The sequence below is a fragment of the Sceloporus occidentalis genome, unplaced genomic scaffold, assembly GCF_023333645.1.
Source record: "Sceloporus occidentalis isolate IW3139 unplaced genomic scaffold, rSceOcc1.0.p SCAF_96, whole genome shotgun sequence".
NCBI lineage: Eukaryota > Metazoa > Chordata > Lepidosauria > Squamata > Phrynosomatidae > Sceloporus > Sceloporus occidentalis.
The window spans coordinates 3,737,451-3,759,983 of NW_028317076.1; the positions used below are offsets into that span (position 1 = coordinate 3,737,451).

General features: G+C 40.1%; 1 protein-coding gene across 1 annotated transcript in view; it reads left to right on the forward strand.

Moving 5' to 3' along the window:
* The window catches only part of LOC149284280 (centlein-like), a 162,626-nt gene extending 143,469 nt beyond the window's left edge, over window positions 1-19,157 (forward strand). Inside the window, exons 27-29 of the mRNA XM_089496969.1 lie at window positions 1,032-1,220; window positions 4,927-5,004; window positions 18,933-19,157. Of these exons, the coding sequence (XP_089353095.1) occupies window positions 1,032-1,220; window positions 4,927-5,004; window positions 18,933-19,157 (492 nt within the window). The remainder of the gene's footprint in view (window positions 1-1,031; window positions 1,221-4,926; window positions 5,005-18,932) is intronic.
* The last annotated feature ends 3,376 nt before the right edge of the window (window positions 19,158-22,533 follow it).

Here is a 22,533-nt window from a genome sequence, read left to right on the forward strand (position 1 = left end):
GGATACGTGCCCCTAAAATATATCACAGTAATAAATCTAAAACAATTAAATGGCACTTAAGGATACATTCATTAAAAAAATGTAAACTTAAGGACATAATGAATACATTAACAGATTTTGTGCATTTTTTACAAATACTCTATAGCAGTTCTGTATGATATATCTGCATGGGTTGTGCCCGTATATCCCCTGTGGGCATCCATGGGGGGGATTATCAGATGCTTAATCTGTTAGTAGGACCCAGTAGTTAGTTTTCCGCTGGGAATAGAATACATACAGAGCTCCTATGACAGAGTGCTGCGTGTCTGCTGGATCTGCAATCTCATCATGTAGAGCAAAACCAACAACCATCATCTGTGTCTGAAAAACAGATGGGGAAAACATGATGTCCCTACATAACTCAATCCAGCAACGCAGGCTACTGCTCTTATCACCGTATGTCAATTATTAGCCACTGCCTAACAAAAATGTATTGCTTCAAGATAATTGCCTTTTAAATATTTTACAAAGTCATACACTTGACATGGACTCCAAAATATGCATAATTTATCAAATGACATCCTAATGAGTTATTTGGGACATCGGTAAACTGTGAGTAATGGTATTCTCGCTAATGCCCAGGTGGCGTGCAGGGAGTAGTGGGGACATATAAGGGAGAAATATGGCATCTATATAAATTTAGTGTGTCTTTTAATGTTAGTTCGCTTACTTGCAAACATCCAGCACGAAGCATGGGGCTACTTCGAATCAACCTATATCGAGTACGGTTTATCTAAATGTATGTCATTGTATTGCAAGGTATGATTGTGATGTATGTTGCTTACTAAACACATTAACTGTTTTCAAATAAAACCTGTGTTAAGAGAGCTAAATGTCTGCTTTCGGAAAATGTGTCCCTACTCCGCAGGAACTGCAGTTGTGTATATAAAGTATGCCTTTACATTAATTTCACTGTATATAACTGTTTAAGTTTGCAGAAGAATTGCGTGTTTTATCACCGATTTGCATATCCTGTTGTTTCATATATGCAGAACTTGGCGAAGGAGCTGCAGTTAAATACATGCGACATAAGAACTAAAATCCGGCAAGCCAGGATGCTGCAAGAATCCGCCGGTGGCCCATCCAAAGAGTCTGTTCACCGAGCCCAGTTAGTGGCAGCATCAATTCTCAACATCTCGACGGCCGACCTCGATGAAATCCTAGACGTGCAGAGCGAAGAGGTAAGCAGATGGCCTTAGCACCAAGCCATCGTGTTACTTAGGTCCTGTTCAGTATATTTGGCAAACTTCTAAGTCTGGTTTGTGGCGTTTTGTTGATTGATGGCAATCATTTTCGTATCTTATTCTATTGCTTCCATGACCCATTCTTTGCTTTTCTTGTTTTATCTGCTTCGCTTAACATTACTGTGCCATACTGTATTTGTTCACTTGCCAGTTTTCTAAAAACGATTCCATGAATGGGCTTAGAGAACTGTGATCCTCCATATGCGTTTTAGTTATATATTTTTCACCAGCTATCTTGGTTAAATTCCTTGTTTTCTTTGGTTCTTTGTATGATTTTTTTTTTGTAAATAATCCAAGCGAAGGAGTTGTCACAGGCATAGTTTTTGCAGATCTCTTCTGAGACTTATCATCAGTCCAGCAGTTGACAAGTCATGTTTCCTCACTTTTTGGTTTCCTCTCCATGTCATCCTATTTGTTTTTACCTTCCTCCTACACATACTGAATCACACCTTGGTTGACGGCCTCAGGGACAATGCAGTCATGGAAATTCATTTCAGTCTCCTGTCCAATCCTATATTAATCTTTGAATCTATTTTCCAAATGCTTTTGTCGTCTTCACGCACTATTTAGTGATTTTTCCACATGTTTAAAAATTTTCTTTATCAAAGGAAGCACAAAAATTAGTATCAGATGGCCAAAAAGGTGACATATGTGAGGAAGGCCCATATTGACATTTCTGTTGGCTTCCATAGTAATATAAAAATAACACATAATACAAAAATGGAAATTACACTGGATATCCCCATAGTAACTATTCTGTCAACATGGATCTAAAGGCTGGCCCCTTTATATAAGTATAAAGGAGCAAGTGTTACACCCTGTGTCTATGGCTGTGTAGTTTTCCTGTTACTTCCAAAAAACCTTTAAAAAAAAAAAAAAGTTTCCACCCTATCCTTCGATGTGTTTCTTTTTGTAGGACATTTTAGCTTTTGGCAATGTCCTGAAACACCTGTAATAAGTGCACAAAAAAAAGGTAATTTTTTTAAATATATATAAATGTGCATGTTTATATATACCGTATTGGCTCGAATATAGGCCGCACTTTTTTCCCCCACTTTAAGTTTTTAAAGTGGGGGTGCGGCCTATATTCGGGGTCTAGCGCCGGGCAGGCAGCGGGGTTAGGATACAGATCCCCCGCAGCGGTGCAGGGGACCTGCATTCTACTCCCCGATACGCTCAGACAGCCTCCCCTGCCACCACTTCCCACGGGGGGGGGGTGGCGGCACGGGAGGTTGTCTAAGTGCATCGTGCGGACCGTCCGCACGATGCGTTTTACCTCTGCCCCCCCCGACTTACCGGAGCAGACTCCCGGGTGTCTTGCAGGGCCGGCGGGGGACATCTACGCAATACGCGTATTGCGTAGATGTCCCCCGCCGGCCCTGCAAGACACCCGGGAGTCTGCTCCGGAAAGTGAGGACAGTGGTAGCATATCTCGGGGAGGGAGGACAGTGGCAGCATATCTCGGGGCGGGAGGACAGTGGCAGCATATCTCGGGGAGGGAGGACAGTGGCAGCGTATCTCGGGCAGGGAGGACAGTGGCAGCATATCTCGGGCAGGGAGGAGGACAGTGGCAGCATATCTCGGGCAGGGAGGACAGTGGCAGCATATCTCGGGGAGGGAGGACAGTGACAGCATATCTCGGGGAGGGAGGACAGTGGTAGCATATCTCGTGGAGGGAGGACAGAGTGGCAGCATATCTCGAGGGGGGAGGAGGACAGTGGTAGCATATCTCGGGGGGGGGAGACAGAGTGGCAGCATATCTCGGGGGGGCAGAGTGGCAGCATGTTTTTTTGGTGCTTTTTTAAAGAAAAAAACTTTTTCTTTAAAAAAGCACCAAACTTTTAGGGTGCGGTCTATATACGGGGGCGGCCTATATCCGAGCCAATACGGTATATAAAACAGAAAACTAAGCACAAAAAATGTCACTTCATGATATATATGAGAGATCTCTATCCATATTGCACTTTTATTTTTAAAATGACCCAGTATCATTTTGCCTTAGCACTTAAAGTGAAAAATCATTAAAACATCCCTTTACTACACCCAAAACTTTTTAAGCCAGTAGTATTAAAAATAATATGCCATAGCGTAATATGGGAAGGATAAGACCCTTTATAACATAAACTACAAGTATGTAGGGTGTTCATTTTTAATCAAGGGATGTAGCAGCTGGCTGCTTTGGGAACCTTCACAGTTCTTACAAATTGTCCCACAGGCCACAGTGTCAAAAGTGAAGCAAAAATTTCAACAACGTCACACAGATGTAAATGTTGTCCAAGTATAAATGGAAACCTTTTGTTTAGTAATGGAGAGACCAAGGCCCACACTATTTCTCCAAAAACACTGAACAACCTGGCTGTCATTGCCTCATAAAGTCTAAATGCCTGGCTGTACCCTGTGCCATATTGCATATTTGTAGAACTTTGCATGCCCTGATGGAAGAGTGAGTGCAATACATCTATCATTTATAAATGCTTATTCCTGATACAGCCAGTACTGCACTAAGCACTTTATTCCTGGTTTGTTTTTTTTTTGTTTGTTTTTTTTTAAAGGGGTTCTGATCCTTTATGAAGGAGAACTGATCTTGCTACACAAGCTGAGATTTGTTTGGAACGTCTATTTTCTATCTTACACAGAGTGTTATTGATAATTTTTTGCGCACATCATCACTTTCCTACTTTGTACACCTTTGAGTCACTGGATGTAAGGCTAGCGCTGTCACTAAATTCTGCCGGGTCAAACTCTGACTGTGTCGGTGACAGAAGAGTCAGACGTTAGGATGGCATTTGCCTCTTCAGCAGTGTTTTTTCATCTTTACAGTGATGAAACGCTGAATTTATTAGGACACACGGAATGCACTTACTCAGAGACTCATGAGACACTGTATCTCTGAGACCTCACAAAACCACAACCTACCCAAACACCAACAAGGAATGAACTTCTACAGTACCTTACTGCCGCAGACGATCACAGAGATCGTGGAATTAAAACCCAAAACCGACACACACAGGATTTTATTCAGAAACACAGAGTTCATCTGTCCTGATGCACCTATTCTTAGGAGTAGCGCTATTAATGCCTATCTTTTCAGTATCGTGACGTACCAAAAGCGGCATTAGGCAGAATCTGTAGATCGATTGTCGTGGAGCAATTACTGTTGGATCTTTTTACGGACCTAGCTGCACTGCGTATAGAAAACCGTGTGAACCCCGATACCTGTCTTTGAAAATATGTCTCCTAGCACACAGCATAATGGGAGATCACATTTGGTTCACAGTGCTCGAGATGTATTGAGTGGCTTAACAGCTCTGGAGGGGGAAGAGAATACTTTTTTTTGCTGTTTGTGTAGTTAATGTAATGGAAATCTGGATAGCTCAGCAGTTGAGGAAACCTGTCTCGCGACCTTTATGTAGCCTGGGTAATCCTGGACCAGGTCCATGCAGCCATTTCACGCTTTTAGGGGAGATACAGGGATATTGATTGTTCCATGTTATTAGCAAAATAAGGATGTGTAATGTATCCATGGAGCACTTTGATGACTTTCGATGCAAGGTGTTTCTAAATGCAATGCAATTTTATTCTGTGTTCGTAGTGCTTTCAGAAACCTGTCATAAATTATTGTGTCTCTTTTTCCTCCCATTAGGAACTAGCAAACATGAGGCGGTTAGTAGAATGTGATAAAGAATGGATGAACCACGTATTGAAGCTTCTTGAAGGACAGGTATTGAGAATACTCCCTGGTGGATTTTTAACTTTCTGCTATTAACATGGGGACTTCCTGAGTAAGCTTTGAAGTAAAAGAACAAATATTACGTGTTAGCCTTGTTTCTTTAAAATGTTCTTGCACAAACTGGGCAAAAATGACTATTTTTAAATTAAAGTAACTAATATGTATATTATATAATAAGTGTTATACTCTGTATGCCAGAGCAGCAGCCATCTTCACTTCCCATTCTTAGGATCTGTAGAATTGTCTCTAGCCTTTTTGAAGAATACAATCCCAGCAGCCTTGCAAAGGTGAAGAGAATGGAGATGATGTTATGACAGTTAGCAGAATTTAGTAGTTTGGCAACGTTTTCTTTCTAGCAAAGTCAACTTTTAAAATGTTGGTCTGTCAAGTGCTAGCTTGTTCCTGATCTTACCCCATCTGGTTACACGCTTACTATGGGACATTAATACAATATAATTTTATGATCAAAAGTTTGAGGTCAAGAAACGTCCCTGTTTTTGAACGAAAAGCACATTTTGTCCATTAAAAAAACATCAGATGGTTAAGAAATACAGTGCAGACGTTATAGACGTTGTTAATGTTGGAAATGACTGTTGTAGCTGGAAACGGCTGATTTTTAACGGAATATCTTCATAGGAGTACAGAGGCCCTTTATCACTCCCATCACTCCTGTGTTCCAATGGCACGTTGTGTTCACTAATCCAAGTTTAAGACTGCTTTATCGTTAGAAAACCCTTTCCCAATTATGTTACACAGCTAGAAATTTCTTCTTTTCTATGAAAACCGCTAAGTGTCCCCAAACATTTAAACAGTATATATGTGTATTCACACACGCACATACACACATACTGCCGTATTGGCTCGGATATAGGCCGCACCTGAATATAGGCCACACCCTAAAAGTTTGGTGCTTTTTTAAAGAAAAAGTTTTGTAATAGATATGCTGCCACTCTGTCCCCCTCCCCCAAGATATGCTGCCACTCTGCCCCCCCCTCGAGATATGCTGCCACTCTGTCCTCCCCCCCTTGAGATATGCTGTGGCAGACTCCCGATTGTCTTGCGGGGCCATGCGGGGGACATCTACGTAATACAACTTCCGGTGCCGGCACTCAGCTCAGTTGTATACGCGTATTGCGTAGATGTCCCCCCCGTGGGAAGTGCTGGCAGGGGAGGCTGTCTGGGCGTATCAGAGAGTAGGATACGGGTCCCCTGCACCGCTGCGGAGGATCTGTATCCTAACCCCGCTGCCTGCCCGGCGCCCAGAACTGCATGTCCCGGGCGTCGGGCGCTAGACCCGGAATATAGGCTGCAGCCCCACTTTAAAGACTTAAAGTGGGGGGAAAAAGTGTGGCCTATATTCGGGCAAATACGGTATATGTGTCTTTATTGCCCTACTTATTGTATGCCAAATAAAACCCTTTTGCTCTGATTTTCTAAAATAGGATTGTTGACTATTGCAACGGTCAACGAACGCGTACGTGATTCATGACCATATCTAGTCTCGGGTTACTAGTTTAGCCTCTTCTAACCAGAGCTGTTAGCAAAGGTTTACAAGAAGACCTGTGTGTGAATCTGAGTCACGTAGTGAAAATTCCAAAAACATTTCCCTTGTTATAAAGGACTACAGCCAAAAGACCCTTTTAAAGATTTGGCCTACTATTGTAGTTACAGATGGTAATGCCACTGATTCCGTATATGTACTGATGACTGGAGCTGATTCTGGTTAGTAATGATTAAATCCTTTGAAGTCCCGTGGCATGCTGTGTGAGTGCAGCGGACTAAGTCACAGTTAACATTTTTCATGCAGTTGGAAGGCTTCTATTTACCAGCTATGGAGAAAGAGGACCTTTCAAGGAATGGAAAGCAAGCTTATGCTGTATTAAAGCATTCTCGGGACACAACACTTGCTTAGATTTGTATTTGTTTAGCTGTCGGTGATGACTGGTTTTATAAGACCTACCGAGAAAACCAAAATATTAAGCAAATCCGTTTCAAAGTAACATGCTCACTGACCATGTCGTATACCAGTCGTTAATATTATTAATGACAAATAAACCAAAACACTGATGATAGATAATATAGCCAATTCCACAAGCTAAAGGTAATGCATGTGGTAACTGCTCTACAGATCATTCTGGTACATTAAGAGATAACTGCTTGGGCTTGAGGCATCACCTTGCTTAGTCTTTTAGCGCTAAGTGGCTAAGCCAGCATTCACAAAAGGGGTTAACAAGAAAAAAAAAAACCTCAAAGGCAGGAGGACCCATTCAGAATCTTAACAAATTGACTAATTTAATTATCTGCCAGGCATCCATGCCGTCTCCTGCAAATACAATGATCCGTTCTCTTCTCCCTCCCCGGAGGGGGGCTCTCTTCGGTGGGGGGGGACACCTGAAGAGTTCACGGGTTTCAGTGACCTTTTACTGTGGACCCGCTTCCAGTCAATTCATGTTTTCCTCACAGTCAGACAGCTGTTTATTACTGTGTCTTCCCGCACTCTCTGCAATATTTTCTACCGAGACCTCGAGCAGCTTGTTAGTGGGAACTAAATATTGATTTGGCATCCTGTCGATGCAGAAAGAATGAAAAAAAATTTCCACCAGAGGCCCCTCAAACATTTTTCCTATCGACATTTTCTGGGCAGAGTGGAAAGCTGCGTAGAGGATGACAAGGTTGAGACTAGTTGAAATCCCGGAGGGTTGTGTTGAGACTGCTGCTGTGACCTGTGTGATACTTCTTCTTCCCTTTCAAGTCTCTCTCTTCCTGCGCGCATCCAGTCAGCTGGGAAGAACCCCTCTTGCAAGTGATCAAGGGCAGTTTATTGGCAGGTGAGAGCTCTGCTTCTCAAGCCATAGATTTGCTTTTGTTTTGACATCATTTACAAGAATTCTTGAAACTTTTCTTCTGTTTCATGTAAGTTTTCCTTGTCTGTGAAATAATCCCACCTACTGAGAGACCCATTGGAGTATTTGATACGTGCACTTGTAGGCAGAAGAAGAAAAAAAAAAGACAGCGGTTGTCATGCAATGACTATAAATCATTAATGCCTCGATGTGTCTACAAGTTTATGTTTTTTACACTGGTTTTTGTTGTTTTTTTAACAGATCTGGCCTTTGGCTGACAATGGTATCCCGTTAAATATCTTGTGATTTATTATCACTTAATGACCAGTAAATAGATTTAAAACACTGCATTGTCAAAGTATTTCAATCACATTTAAAACATATTCAGTCTTATGATTGCCAGAGAATTGGGGGTGGTCGCTGTACACCTCATTATTACAGAAAGAATGAATGGCCTGTTAGGGAATACATTATACAATAATATAGATAATACAATAATCTCAGGTCTCCATTTGATGTCAGTGGCAAGTAACCCGACGTCACAATGCGATACACAAGTTCTGATTAATGTTTCTGAATAGAATGAATAGAAACATCCAGTTAACAGCGATAGAAGCTTAAATATTTCCCATTGTTTTAGGAGAGAAAGCGCTTGCCTTGAAAAGGGCCCATAAAAGCAGTCAAATTTCTTTTGAAATATTCCAAATGGTAACTATTAAGCCAATATTAGTTTCGAGTCAGACAACTAAGCATATAACGTATGGGTATGTTTCCGCCATAACGGTTCTACGTGGAGCACGAGTCCATTGCGTTTAAGGTGTTAGCATCTATCAGTTATATGGCTAAGGGCAGTCGGCAAGATACTCTCCGCGTTATACCCTATTCCGCAGCTCGGCTAATGAGAAGCTATAATGTTGGTTGTTGCACCAGACCATTTAATACTGCTATGTAAAATAGAGTGTCTTTCTGTGCCACTGAGCGAGGTCTATAGAACATAATTGTCCAGTAGTATTGATTTAATTGCCTGGGTTTATTTGTGGACTCCTAATTATTGACTGGAGATAAATTTAATAGAGCAGTCTTTATGAACACTAGGAAACCACGGCGTTTGCTGTTTAACATAATGAACTACATCATATCCCTTTGGATCATTTTCAGGCTAATTGTATTCCTCAGTTACAGAACAATAATGTTTAAAAGACCCTATACTTTTTTTCCTTTTTTTTTTTTTTACAGCCCAGCTTTATATATTAGGGTGGAATTGGTGGGGGCCGAGGGGGTTGTCGAAGTTGGTACCGACTAATCAGTAATTGCTCTTTACTGTTTAATGGCAGGGAGTCTGCAACCTTCAGTGAACCATTAGTTCGTTTATTGTGAACTTCCATTAAGATTTATTTTGGGGGATCACAGAGTACTTGAAAATATGAGCTCTCTAATTGAAGAGTTTTATGCGTCTCTTAATTAGATTTTTTTAAACATTTGTTTTATGCGTCAAGCTCACGGTATTCATGCCCCACCATTAATATTAGCTTCAGTTTGTCGCTAGATAAAGACACTTGATACGGACATCTCAGGACTGCGGTCCTACTGTGAGTGTCAGTTTATGCAATAACATAGCTAATTATTAAAGGAAAACCTCACAAAGAGCGACGCATTTATTTTCTGATGAGGTACAATAATTACTTTAATCTGATTTTAATGCTTGCCAATTTGCTTAATACACATGAACGACATACCGGTATTTATGCATGCTCCCAATAGTGCTCCCCAGATTAAATGAAATTCAAAATTGTAATATATATATATATATATATATATATATATATATATTTATTTAAAACCGGAAGAAGCTCGATACATACAGAACAGCAAGTAGCTCAATATGTTAAAACTAAATGCAAAGAAGGTACTCGTTATCGTTCCCATGCTCACCTCAATTTTTTTTAAATATGATTTATTTGAATCTTGAGGCTGAATGATCCAAAGCACCTTGCATCTTAATCCACATAATCCAGAAATCAGGTGCAGGTTAAAAAGGTTTTGGAACACGGATTTCTGTGTTGTTATTATTAGCTTCAGAATGGAAATAATTCCAGTTCAATATCTGATTAGCACTGTATGCTCATTAGTGTGGATGTGCGCTTTCTTTCTTTCTTTTTGGATTTATAAAATAAAGCATTATGTGTATCTTTTTATGTAAGTAAATATAGAACTAAATCCAGCAATGGGTGTATATATATATATATATATATATATATATATATATATATATAGGTATATATATATATATATACACACACACATAAGTAGTTTGCAAATAGTCTTTTTTTGTGTTTCTGCAGTGTGGCTGTATTATTATTAATTATTTTAATACTGGAAGTATTTTGCTGCCCTTTTATCTCTAAAATCTAAATAGGAAACTCTCCTTAATTATGAAGTTTAATTTTGTTGGATTAAAAAAAAAAGTCTGATATAGTTAATTAAAAAAAACAAAGGTCTTGAATGCTTTGTCTGTAGGGAATCTTTTTGGGACGTGGAAGCAAAGATATCTCTCCCTATGTACCTTATCAGTATCGTTGTAAATGCATTGCAAGTCCTCTTTTATTTATTTTAATAGAACAGGCTTAATTTAAAAAAGCCAAAATCCCTTTAAAACTAGATTAAAATGATTTTGAAGCATTAGTCTACATTTAAATCGGTTCAGCAACTGACTTGCCATTTATGGCTAAATGTTGTTTCATTCCAGTAGAAATTTAGTACAACCTGGCTTTGGTTTTTCCTTTCTGAAAAGGTAGCAACCAAGTTTATTAAAAGTGAGCGGTCATATCCAGGCAAATCCATGCTTGTAGAACAGACAAAGAACTATTAAAAGTATTAACTATCTTAACTAGGGCTGCAACTAACGATTATTTTAATAATCGATTAGTTGGCCGATTATTTTTTCGATTAATCGGATAAAAAAAACAATATGCAAATTTTTTGTTTATTTAAATTTAATGAACTGGATGTTAAAAAACAACTTAAAATTTACATTAACATTCTTATTTTGTTATGATGTAATAAAAAAACAATATTTTCAAAGTACAAAAACCCAAACACAATATTTATGAAACAAAATAACCCCAAACATTCTGAAAAGAGGTGGACTATTACTGTTCAAGAAACTTTGCCCCAGCCCTGGCACTTTGCACCCAGCACTCAGCACTTTGCACCCAGCACTTTGCACCCAGCCCTGGCACTTTGCACCCAGCCCTGGCACTTTGCACCCAGCACTTTGCACCCAGCCCTGGCACTTTGCACTCAGCACTTTGCCCCAGCCCTGGCACTTTGCACCCAGCACTTTGCACCCAGCACTTTGCACCCAGCCCTGGCACTTTGCACCCAGCCCTTTGCCCCAGCCCTTTGCCCCAGCCCTGGCACTTTGCACCCAGCCCTGGCACTTTGCACCCAGCCCTGGCACTTTGCACCCAGCCCTGGCACTTTGCACCCAGCACTTTGCACTGTGCCCCTGCACCCAGTCTCCAACTCTGCCCTGCACCCAGCCCTGCCCCCACATTCTGCCCTGCACCCACACTCACACCCTGCCCTGCATCCCCACCCCCACTCTGCCCTGCACCCACACTCACACCCTGCCCTGCATCCCCACCCCCACTCTGCCCTGCACCCAGTCTCCCACTCTGCACTGCACCCCCACCCCCACTCTGCCCTGCACCCAGTCTCCTGCCCTGCCCCCACACTCACACCCTGCCCTGCATCCCCACCCCCACTCTGCCCTGCACTCAGTCTCCTACCCTGCCCCCCCACCCTGCCCTGCATCCCCACCCTGCCCTGCATCCCCACCCTGCCCTGCATCCCCTGAAACCCCACCCCCACCTCCGCGAATCGCTCTGTGGAGAGTGCAGAGCGTGTAGCGGAAGAGGGGAACGCTCGCGGAGGTAAGTAAAAGGAGCCGAGTGCTCCAACAACGAATCGATCACTCGATTAATCGATAACGGAAATCGTCGACAACGATTTCCGTTATCGATTATTATCGATTTTATCGATTCGTTGTTTCAGCCCTAATCTTAACCACCATCTTTAATAATTTTGTTTTCTACTTCACATTTATTTATATAGTGCCGCATATTCCGTAGCGCTGTTACAATAGTGAAAATAAATAGCAATTTAAAAAAGAAATAACTCACGTTAACACATACTGGTACAGAAGGCGAAAAAAGAAGGCTTTTTTTTGCCTTCCAGTAAAATAATTGTTACATTTACTGTTATTTATAGTTGATTAAATATTAGTAACCTGTTTATTTTGAACCTTAAGACTGCTGCTTGTCTTACCCAGTAGAAAAAGGGCAACTTTGAGTCGGTTCCCTTCTTGGCATCTCCCAATGGAGGTGTTTACTAAACACCTCAGGCCTCATGCATGCACAATGAGAATGGTAGAATCTAGGAACGCCTCACTATATACCTAGCACCAACAATTAGAATGCGTGTCTCCCCACAATAGTGATAAACAATAGTTTTTCTTTTATATATGTGTATATATATATATATATATATATATATATATATATATATATATATATATATATATATATAATATACTGGTGCCATCTTTATTAGATTCTGAACCTGTTTACAAAAATGAATTCATTCATAAACTGAATCTTTAAATGAATGATACAAACATTTAACTGCCCCATATGATTTTAGACTGCGTATTTTGTTAGCACTATTCACTACCACCACCTTGAGGCCATTCAGTAAAATACTTCATAAACATTTTGAACAGAATGTGTGTAAGAGAAAAAAGATTTTTTTAGTGGTGTGTTCCATAGTCTTGCAGAATTACAACCTGACAGTGGACACTATATGACAAAGGTGATGTGGACTGTGTTAACGAGAGCTTAGAGGAGAAAGCATCTACATGTACATGGTGGAAAAACCTGATGAATTATAATTTTTATTGTAAACTTTTTTGATTTGTTACAGATCCTTGATATACTATCATGGTCATGCGAGAAAATAATGTTATGTTATGAGTGATATTCCAGATGCCAAGGCTTGCTCTTACTAAGATTATATCTTGTCACATTATGTTTGTAGTATAAAGGGACAACGTTTAGTGATGTTCACTGGGCGCTTCTGATGGTTTGAGGGAGACAGGAAGGGCGTTCTTGCCTGCAAATTGATGTGGTAACTTAATCGCATGGGTAAAACACACTGTGGTGCCATTTACCATTATGGGACCAACCCCCCCAGGAAGACCTTCAACAATACACTTAATCTATGAGGCTTCTAAACACAAAATCTAGGTGCTAATGTCCCATTACACAGATCTGACCCAATCACAAAAAAAATTTTTATGAAAATGTAGCAGAGACTTCTAGGTGACCTGCTATCCTTGGTTTGAGAAACCCAGCCATAGAGAGAATAAGGACAATAACTCATGTGAGAATGCGTGCAATCCACTTAGGGCATCGGTTTTTGGGAATGCATAGGAAATGTATAAGAAAGAAAACCAGAGTAGCCTCAGAGGGTACATCTCTTTAGGATAATGTTTATATAAAGTGTCACTTATACCTGATTTAGAATGTACCCAAGGGAAATATTTGTTATACCAAGCCAAAAAACTTTTTCTTTGATATGGTCATGGAGCAGAACACTTGTGTCGCGTTCTAAAATATATAGGTAAAAATAAGTCTATTGATAATTCCTTCTATCTCTTCTGCAATCAGATAAAGAACTTTGTCCTTTTTTGACTGTCCTTGGAGCGAATTTAACTGCATATTGATCAGATGATTGAACATAAACATCAGAACTACTAGTATTGTAAATTACATCATTAACACAATCACTAAACCATAACTTGTTGAGTAGTGTTTTATGTTATTCATTTTACATTTGCTTTGTGCTCATTTTTAAGATAGAGCACAGTATTATTTGCGCTAACCGGGATGATCAGTGTTTAGGTGATAAGCAGACATCATGTTGACAAGCTGTTAGGACTAACTGGTATTTAATACCTCTGTGCCCACTTATTGAGAACTTCCATGCAGCAGCACAAGTCAGGTTCAATAGTCCAATACTTTTTCTTCTGATTGTATTTCAGCCTCCCTTTGCTTCTTGCTTAATGGAAGCTATTCTCAGAAAGCTCAATGAGAAGAGAAAACTTCTGGAAGATTATACTTTGTTGAAGAAAGACACCAGGTGATTTGTGGGTGGCATCACCTGGCTTGGAATCCATTGCAGGAAAATCACATTTGCAAAATATTACAAGACCAATAACAATGTTACTTGATACAGTTATGGTTCTTTTGTTGTATTTTTGCACTGTTTGTTGCACGCACATAGGTTGTTTCTTTAATAATATTAAACATTTATACAGTAGTACACTAAGGCCTGGATAGATCCCAGCTGGAACTAGAACTCCCAAAAAGCAGATGATTTAAAGGATCAGTACTCCGAGAACAGACGTATTCTTTTAACTACTCGGCAACCAATGTGTTAACCTGTCGGATAAAACATTCATAATCAATTCTGCAGGAACAGGCTAGGTGACACTTTTCAAAACTGTAAATCATTATTGTTATTTTCTTGTGTACTATAAAGCTAACAGTGTTTCATAGTCTTGAAATGTGTATGTTATTTATTAAATGTCTTGGACCACTCTTAATTAAGTATTTTTTTATTTTTAATGATAATGAGTGTAAGAGTTACATATGTTTTACTTTCTAATAAAATTGGTAAAATCACAAATGATAGAGTTGTGTGCATTATTTAATAATCCTCTTTAAACCCTTAAAATATAGTTACTTTGACATACAGTATGTGGGTGTAATTCACATGTAGTTTTTCCATGTCTAGTGTTGCCCGTTAAGCCATCATCATATTAAAGATTGAGCTTCAAAGTAAAAGTGGTTTTTATTTTTATTTATTTATGCTTCAAAGGATGTGAAGTCATTTGGACACAGGGGGCACGCTTCTGAACTATCCCCTGCTTTTTGAGCCAGTTACTTGTTACAAATACGCAAAGAAGTGCAATACATTAATTGTATATGGTATATGCTACAAGCCCCCAAATATTAGTACTGAGATGGAAGATCAGCTTTTATCACAAATTGAAAACACTGCAAATATGGGTCACATTTTAATGGGAGATTTGACTAGAATACGCGATCACGCACTTCAGAAAAAGGGAGCAAAGTTTTGAGCCTACCGTAGTTAAAGGCTGTTTTGTGTCACAATTAGTGGAGACACCAACTAGAAAGGACACCACCTTTCGGGATCTGGTGAGAACTATAACATACATACATACACACATATATATATATATATATATATATATATATATATATATATTTAATGAATATCCAAGAAAGACAGCATTTGGGGAACCGTTACCAAAACATGGAGATGAGATCTATTCACAAACGCAAACTAGTAGAGACTCCACCAAAACCCTGAATTTGAGGAAGGCCAACTTTAGCAGGTTAAGAGCATCACTGGAGCTAACTGACTGGGATAAAACACAGAACTAATGAAATACATTTATACAAAAGAAGCAAATTGAAACCAATTTGGCTTAATAGAGAAGTCGGTCATGAAATAAGGGGAAAGAATAGCATTTAATGCCCATTGTCTTGTATAATGCACAGCTGAAGAACCCTTATTGATTTAGCTATTTAATATACAGGGTCAACCAAGCTGTTCTAGCAGGGGGCATTCATTTGTGTTGGTCCTTCATAATGCACAGTGCTAACAGAGCTGATATCCAGCTGGCAAGCAAACTCCCTTTTTAGTCAAAAAATCCACTAGATTCCCCAACATAACAGAAACGGACAAAACAAAACATCCGTGTACCTTGGGTTTTTACCAAATAAATTCCTGGCATTTAACAAAAATGTCAAAACAGACTGCTTCTCGTCAAGCTGTCAAAGCTGAAGGTGTCTGTAGAAACAGAAGGGGGCACTTTAGCAGTCTAATGAAGCTCTACCTACACTGCACATCCTTTAAAAGCTGAAACTGTCTTATATGTGTCAATGGACCTAGTCACCAGAGAAATGTGACGTTTATCTAATATGTTCCTTAATGCACCGCATGCAAATACCATTAACAGGAAGACATGGACCATGCATTCTTGTCAGGCCAGTTTTGTTGTCTGCGTACACTCATGGGGCAATGTGTATGTTTTGGTCCTAGCCAGTCTTGGACCAAGCACTTGCTGTACTGGAGGCAGCTTTTCTGTCTCTTGACTACCAGATAGATCCATATAGCAGACATTCCCTAATTCCACTTACAATGCTGCTGTTCCCAAAAGTCTGGAATACCTGTTGCTGATTGCTAAAGCACCCTCAACCCGATGCCTGTTAACCAGCTATATAAACCCGCCTTCTCAGATTCTTGCTCATTTGTTCCGATTAGTTTGTTTCAACAACCAAGTGATCCTGTACCTGGTTTGCCTCCTGACCATTCTGATTCTACTCTGCCTGCCTTGGTATATGGAATTAATTACCGTTCTTTTTGCTTTAACTTTTTCTACTTTACACCAAAAGAGTTGCTGCACTGAGGTCTACCCTCTAAGAGGAGTGTTCTCTATAAAACATTCTGTCTAGTGCACTTGCATGCGTGAGCACATCCCCTGCTCCTGGACTCCACTAGACAATCTACTGTTTCAGTTAGCATTAAGAATAAATAATTGTGTAAACTGATATTATGAGATCATTATAAGAGCCAGTATTTAGAAATGCTTATAAAAGTAACTGCATTCATTACAGAGCCAAATACATTTAAACAGTAGTTTCTCTAAGATAATTCAAGTGGTTCCTTCTACCTATAGAACATCCATCTGATCCATGTATGAAAGATGTTCAGAAACAACGGGAAATTCAAACCGGTAAGTTTAGCCTTTTTCTCGCTTTCCCACAGATGAATACATCATATCCAATCAAGTTTTCAGTAATTGTACCATAATTGAAATGTCCACTTTAGTTTCTGGTTAAGCTCCAATGGTTGAAGCGTTCCACAACTTACACTGTTAGTTTTAGGTTCACTCAATTGTACAGCCCAAACATTATTATAAAAAGCAGAGATTTAAACACCTAGCTATCTTTAGAGTGTCATCTGAAATAGGGAGCTATGAAGCCTTGAATAACTTATGTGACTTTACATCCTACTACTAAATGGTATCACAAATTTACTTGGACCATCTAAAGATGAACTGAGCTTCTGTGCCTTGGTGTTCCCGACTAGGTGCCCCTCTCACCAATCCAGTTATTAGTTTGGCTATTGCTTTAAGACTGGTGGTTAAACATTGTAATATAAACCTTGCAATATTGTCTGTTACCACTGGATGGCAAGCTTAACTTAATAATGAACATTTACAGTTAGAAATTCTTTTTTTAATAGTTATATAGCGCCAACAATTTAAGCAGCACTTCTTCCAATACATATCTTCAAAGGGAATGGTGAGACTAGAATATACTAAGACAAACCAATACATTAGGTAAAGAGGACGCTGCTCACAAGCTTACAGACTACATAAATATTCCAGTATCAAGAAAGGTTGATTTGTTGACTAACATTCATTAAGGAAAAAGGAGACATGAAAAGGAGAGGATCAAAGTGAAGAGGAGATATATATATATAAGAGTAAGGGGAGAGCTAAACAAAAAAGAGGGGGATAAAGTGAAATCGGAGGAATGATAAACTTAAATAAGAGAAATGGATGAGAAGAGAGACAATGAGAAATGGGGATCAAATAAAAGAGCGGTAAAAGAGAAAGGGGAGATGAAGAGAAAAGGTGGGGGATAGGGAGAGAGAAAGAGGAGGAGAAATAAAGAAAGGATGAGGAGATAAAGAGAACAAAGAAAGAGAAAGGGCTGTTTTGGGTGTGCAACCTGTGATCTATGCCTGAAATATAAGGTTTTAATGCATTATTTATTTAATCTATACCTTCAATGCTGAGTTTACATGTTTTTTTTCATGTGCTCTATACCTGCAAAAACAGGGTTTGTATGTCTAATTTAATTGATCTATACCTGCAATGCTGTTTCCACCTTTTGTTTTTTTATCTATACCTGAACTACATTAGGGAAGAACGAGAGAGCTGTAATACAGTGAAGGAGAGAACAAAGAGACTCTGAAGGTGATGGTAGCTTTATTTAGTCATGAAAGAGAGGTTGTGTCAAAATAATCTGGAAACAAATTCAGGTTTGCATTTGCACAAGCATTCAGTGTGCAGATACTTTCGTAATAGGACAAAAAAAATAGAGGGAACATTGATCACAATCATCACTAACACTATCATGGAAAAACTCTAGTACCACTTCTACCTTGCCTTGTGGACAATGCCATAATAAAGTGTGGGATCATTTTGACTGTGTGTGAGATGGGCGAACTGCAAGGTGCAAGTTGTGTCATAAAGAAGTGAGCTGGGGTAAGATGTTAGGACGTCCAATTCTTGTATAAACCACCTCCTACATACACACCACAATGCAGCTTTTCTTCGGGGGTAACTGGCTTCATTGGTGCCAACCACACACCAGCAGCCACTGTTTCTTATTGTTGAAGACCAATTGTCCAAGGCAGCTGGACAAACCATCCACTTCACCTCCAGCCTATGGAGCACTGCAAATGCACAGCATGCCTTTCTTCAGGGCCGTGCCGATGCAGGTGCACATTTTTGAAAAAAAATTCAGTGACTGCTCAGCACCCCTATCCTTCTGTCTCTGCCACCATTTGACTCAGCCACAGCCCTGACTGCGGTGGTAGGAATGCAAGGCCTGTGTCGCACGTTGCGATGGAGCAATGAGACAGAGACCTTAGGCTCCCACCATAGAACTTTAGCAAGGTAAGTGATAAAGGGGAGATATAGTAAGAAACTTTAGAGGTAAAAAGAAACAACCAGCGGATGCAACCTGGGTACTGAGCAAGTCCTGTGGATGCAATCTGGGTGTTGGACAAGTCCTGTGGATGCAATCTTCGTGCCAGGGCTGACCTTTCGGGCGTGTGACCTGTGATCTATGCCAGCAATGAGTCAATGAATACTAATGTGCATTTTTTTACTTGATCACACTTTGGTAGTTTTCACACTGGTGGCTGCCCAAATATTTGGAAGACAGTACCACTGTAGCTGATATAGGCAAACAGGGTGACAGGGGTAACAGAACTATGGCAGAAGGGCAGCAAGGTTATAGAACTTTTCTACTCCATGTTGCAGTGGATGAGCAGCACACATCAGCTCGCATCTTGGCAGCTTTTAGGAAGATGCTGGTGCAGCAGATTGGAGCACAGGCAGGCACAGCATAAAGGGAATCCAGCAGCTGAGGGAGGAGCAGGAGAAGGCAGATCTACCCCATCACCATCTAGGTCAGGACATCCGCTGCAGCTCCACCCAGGATATGATGGGGCAGATCCTAGAACAGCTGGCTCTTCACTCCATGTCCACTGAACATTGGGATATCTAGCCCATTGGGCAGAGGGGAATAGGCTGATGGTGGCAGCCCTGAAGCCATTCTCGCTACTTACATACATTAAGCTAAAATGCATGACTTCCTGGAACAAAATGAGGTCTCCCTGGGCAACAAATTACATGTGGATGTTGAAATGAAGATCAGAAGGCTGACAGAGGAGTTGACAGGTGGCATGCAAGCTATCATGGACACCCCAGAGTACTTGCTTGCAACCCTCTGTGCCCCAAGGGTTAATGGCAGGTTGGCCCTTAAAAATAATTTGAAAACTTGGAAGGACATGTTTGTCCATGGGGTGCAAGAGATTCTGCACAAAAAGGGCACGCTAAGTGAAGGAGAGATGCAGAAGTTGGAAATGGAGATTCCCAGCAGCAGTGGCAGTAGCACCAGCCACATGTCCAATTCCCAATTCCTTGCACCCACGCTGTGCAGCAGCGTTACATCTACCAGAGAACCAGCCATTTGGACAGAGGCCCATGATATTTTGGTGGGTATCACCCATGGTCAGGCTAGCGCCTCTGCAATGGTCAAAGACTACCTTGAAGAATCGCCACTACTTCCTACTACTGACCCTCTAAGTAGTTGTGACCAGAAAGCTGTTATCTGGCCAGGGCTCTTGTTAGCACCAAGGGGCTGCATGTGCCTATCATCTGCCAGTGCCTGCCCAGGCCAAACGCCTTACAAATACTGCTGCTGTTTTCTTCCTTACTCTGGGGGATTGTTTTTTTATTTTTATTTAAATCAAACATTCTTGAAATTCAGCCCTGTAGCAAGTGGCTGCATGTGTCAGTCTGCCCAGACCCATACCCTACTGCCGTTGCTGCTCCTTCCTTACTCTGGGGATCAGTTCTTTTCATTTTTCAAATATTGGGGAAATTCGGTCCTGTACCAAATGGCTGGATGAGTCTGTCTGCCCTCCCTGCCTCTGTTGCTGCTGTAGCTCAATCTCCTTCCTTACTCCGAGGGATAAATTCTTTAAATATTTTTTTAATTTGGGGAAAATTAATTGTCCTATACCAGTCTGCCCAGTGCCCTACTACTATAAATCATAACATGGTGTAATATGTCATATGTGGTTGTTTATCTGAAGTTGTATTTACCTAATTTTTAGACCTGCTAAGGAATAGATGATTGTTATTATGGCCTGATATGTAAAACCATAGAATTCAAAGATGGTGTACTTTCTTTTTCACAGTACTGTAGATCACACTGTATCCCACACACACACACACACACAACACTCTTTACCACATCTCTGCTTTGTTTTTACCCAAAGGTGGCAAGTGTAGCCTGCTCTGTTTGAGAACAGATACCAATGGGTAGACAGAGGGGGAAAAACCAGGAACAGCCTCCCATATAGAGAGGGAATTTAAACATGCACGGGGTATAGACATTTGGCCATTCTGAATCTAAGACGAGACCAAGGACTGATTAAGGTTTAGGTCTGTACATCAGGAAAAAACGGGCAGATTAGATGGGCCGAATGGTGTCAAATTCTGTGTTTAGTTAATAAACCTAGGGGGATATTACACTGAATAGTTGCAAATACTAGTGTAGGTGCCATGAGTTTGATTCCCCTGCAGGTGTCAGTAGATATTTAATGATCATCTCTCCACATAAAATTGATGAAATTCCCCTGAGCTCAGATACTATGTGTATTGTAATATCATTGTGTGTGTGTGTGTGACTCTGTTCCCATGTGGCTCACATGATGCTTTGTAATGTTGATTCAGTGTTTAATGTATTTTTTGTGTAGTTGCACACTTTTGTCCATGTTACTGGCATCTGACAAAGTAGATGCTAACAAACACAGCAAAGCAATACAGCACTGTGCTCATTCTTTGTGTCTTATGCCAAGAGTATATGAACCCTATAAATTATGGAGCTGCTAATAAAGTAACCCATCCCCTCTTACGATACCCCCACATTGTGAAATAGAATATGAACAGGAGAACCCTAATTTAGGACCCTGTTTAAAATGTAATCTAAATCCTCTATAGGTTTGTGAGCAGGGCCCTTTTTACCTAATGCATCGGTTTTTCTTAATATATGGACTGTATGAAGCACTGTGTAAATTGTTGGAGCTATATAAATAAAATATTAATAATCAAGTTTCTATGGTTTCAAGTGAGCATGATATGGGTCATATTCACCCATTACAACACTGTAACTCAACAATGGCCACCATACAATACTAAATAGCAACTAGATATAGCTAGATGTATCCTATGGTTTAGTTAAATTACTTATTCTGATGAGCATTGTCAATTTCCTAGCATGAAACAAACACCATACAGAATGTCAGGATAACTCATCAACAGTACACTTAAGCTTTTACTTTTTTCATAAGGCACAGTCTCCACTGTAGTCAGATAAGCATATGAATAAAATATGAGACAGTTAAGGTATTCATTAACTCCGTCACAACTTATCCAGAGCTTACAACACCAATTAGTATAGACAACAAAAAACAGTTACCTAAACAAAGGACCACTGAACAAACCTGAATGTGTCTCCAAACACCTGTTAAAATCTATTCATGTTATGACTTTAGATATGCCATTGAGAAACCATAATGCCATAATGGTGTTAAGTGGGCTGCATGTCCTGGTTTATGATCCCAGAAACACTTTAACATTAAGTATCGACTTCTGGTCTTGTTGTCATTGAGGTTTATACACATCTCTTATTCCTTGGGGGTCTGCTTCCACTCGCCACTGTCCATAACCTAGACAAGCATTGTCTCTATGATCTTTAAGGAGATTTCTCTTCTCTATCTGTTTCCATCTTAGCATTTTTTTTAAATTGTTTGACCTGGTCACAGATCTCTATCTCTTTACGTGCCAGTCCTGCACCCCTCCCAATTCAGCATTTCTAATGTAGACAAGATAATGGTGCTTGGGATGGACTTTGATCCCTTCTTTGATGAGCAAGTATTTGTTATCAACTAAATGTTCTCTGATGTACATATCTTGATGCAGCCCATGTTATGTCACTTGTTCACATGACATTCTGCTTTGACTGATGTTAATGAGGTCATGGAGAATTGTAGCTTTGGGGTATACACAAAAAGAAATACCCATTGTAATGCACTGCTTGGCATTCTTAGCAAATCCATGAAATACAACAGTGGCAATATTACATTATGCCATAATATAAGTATATTCATGTTTTCAGAAATAAGTTCACATCCGGTTAACCATAAACACACAGTG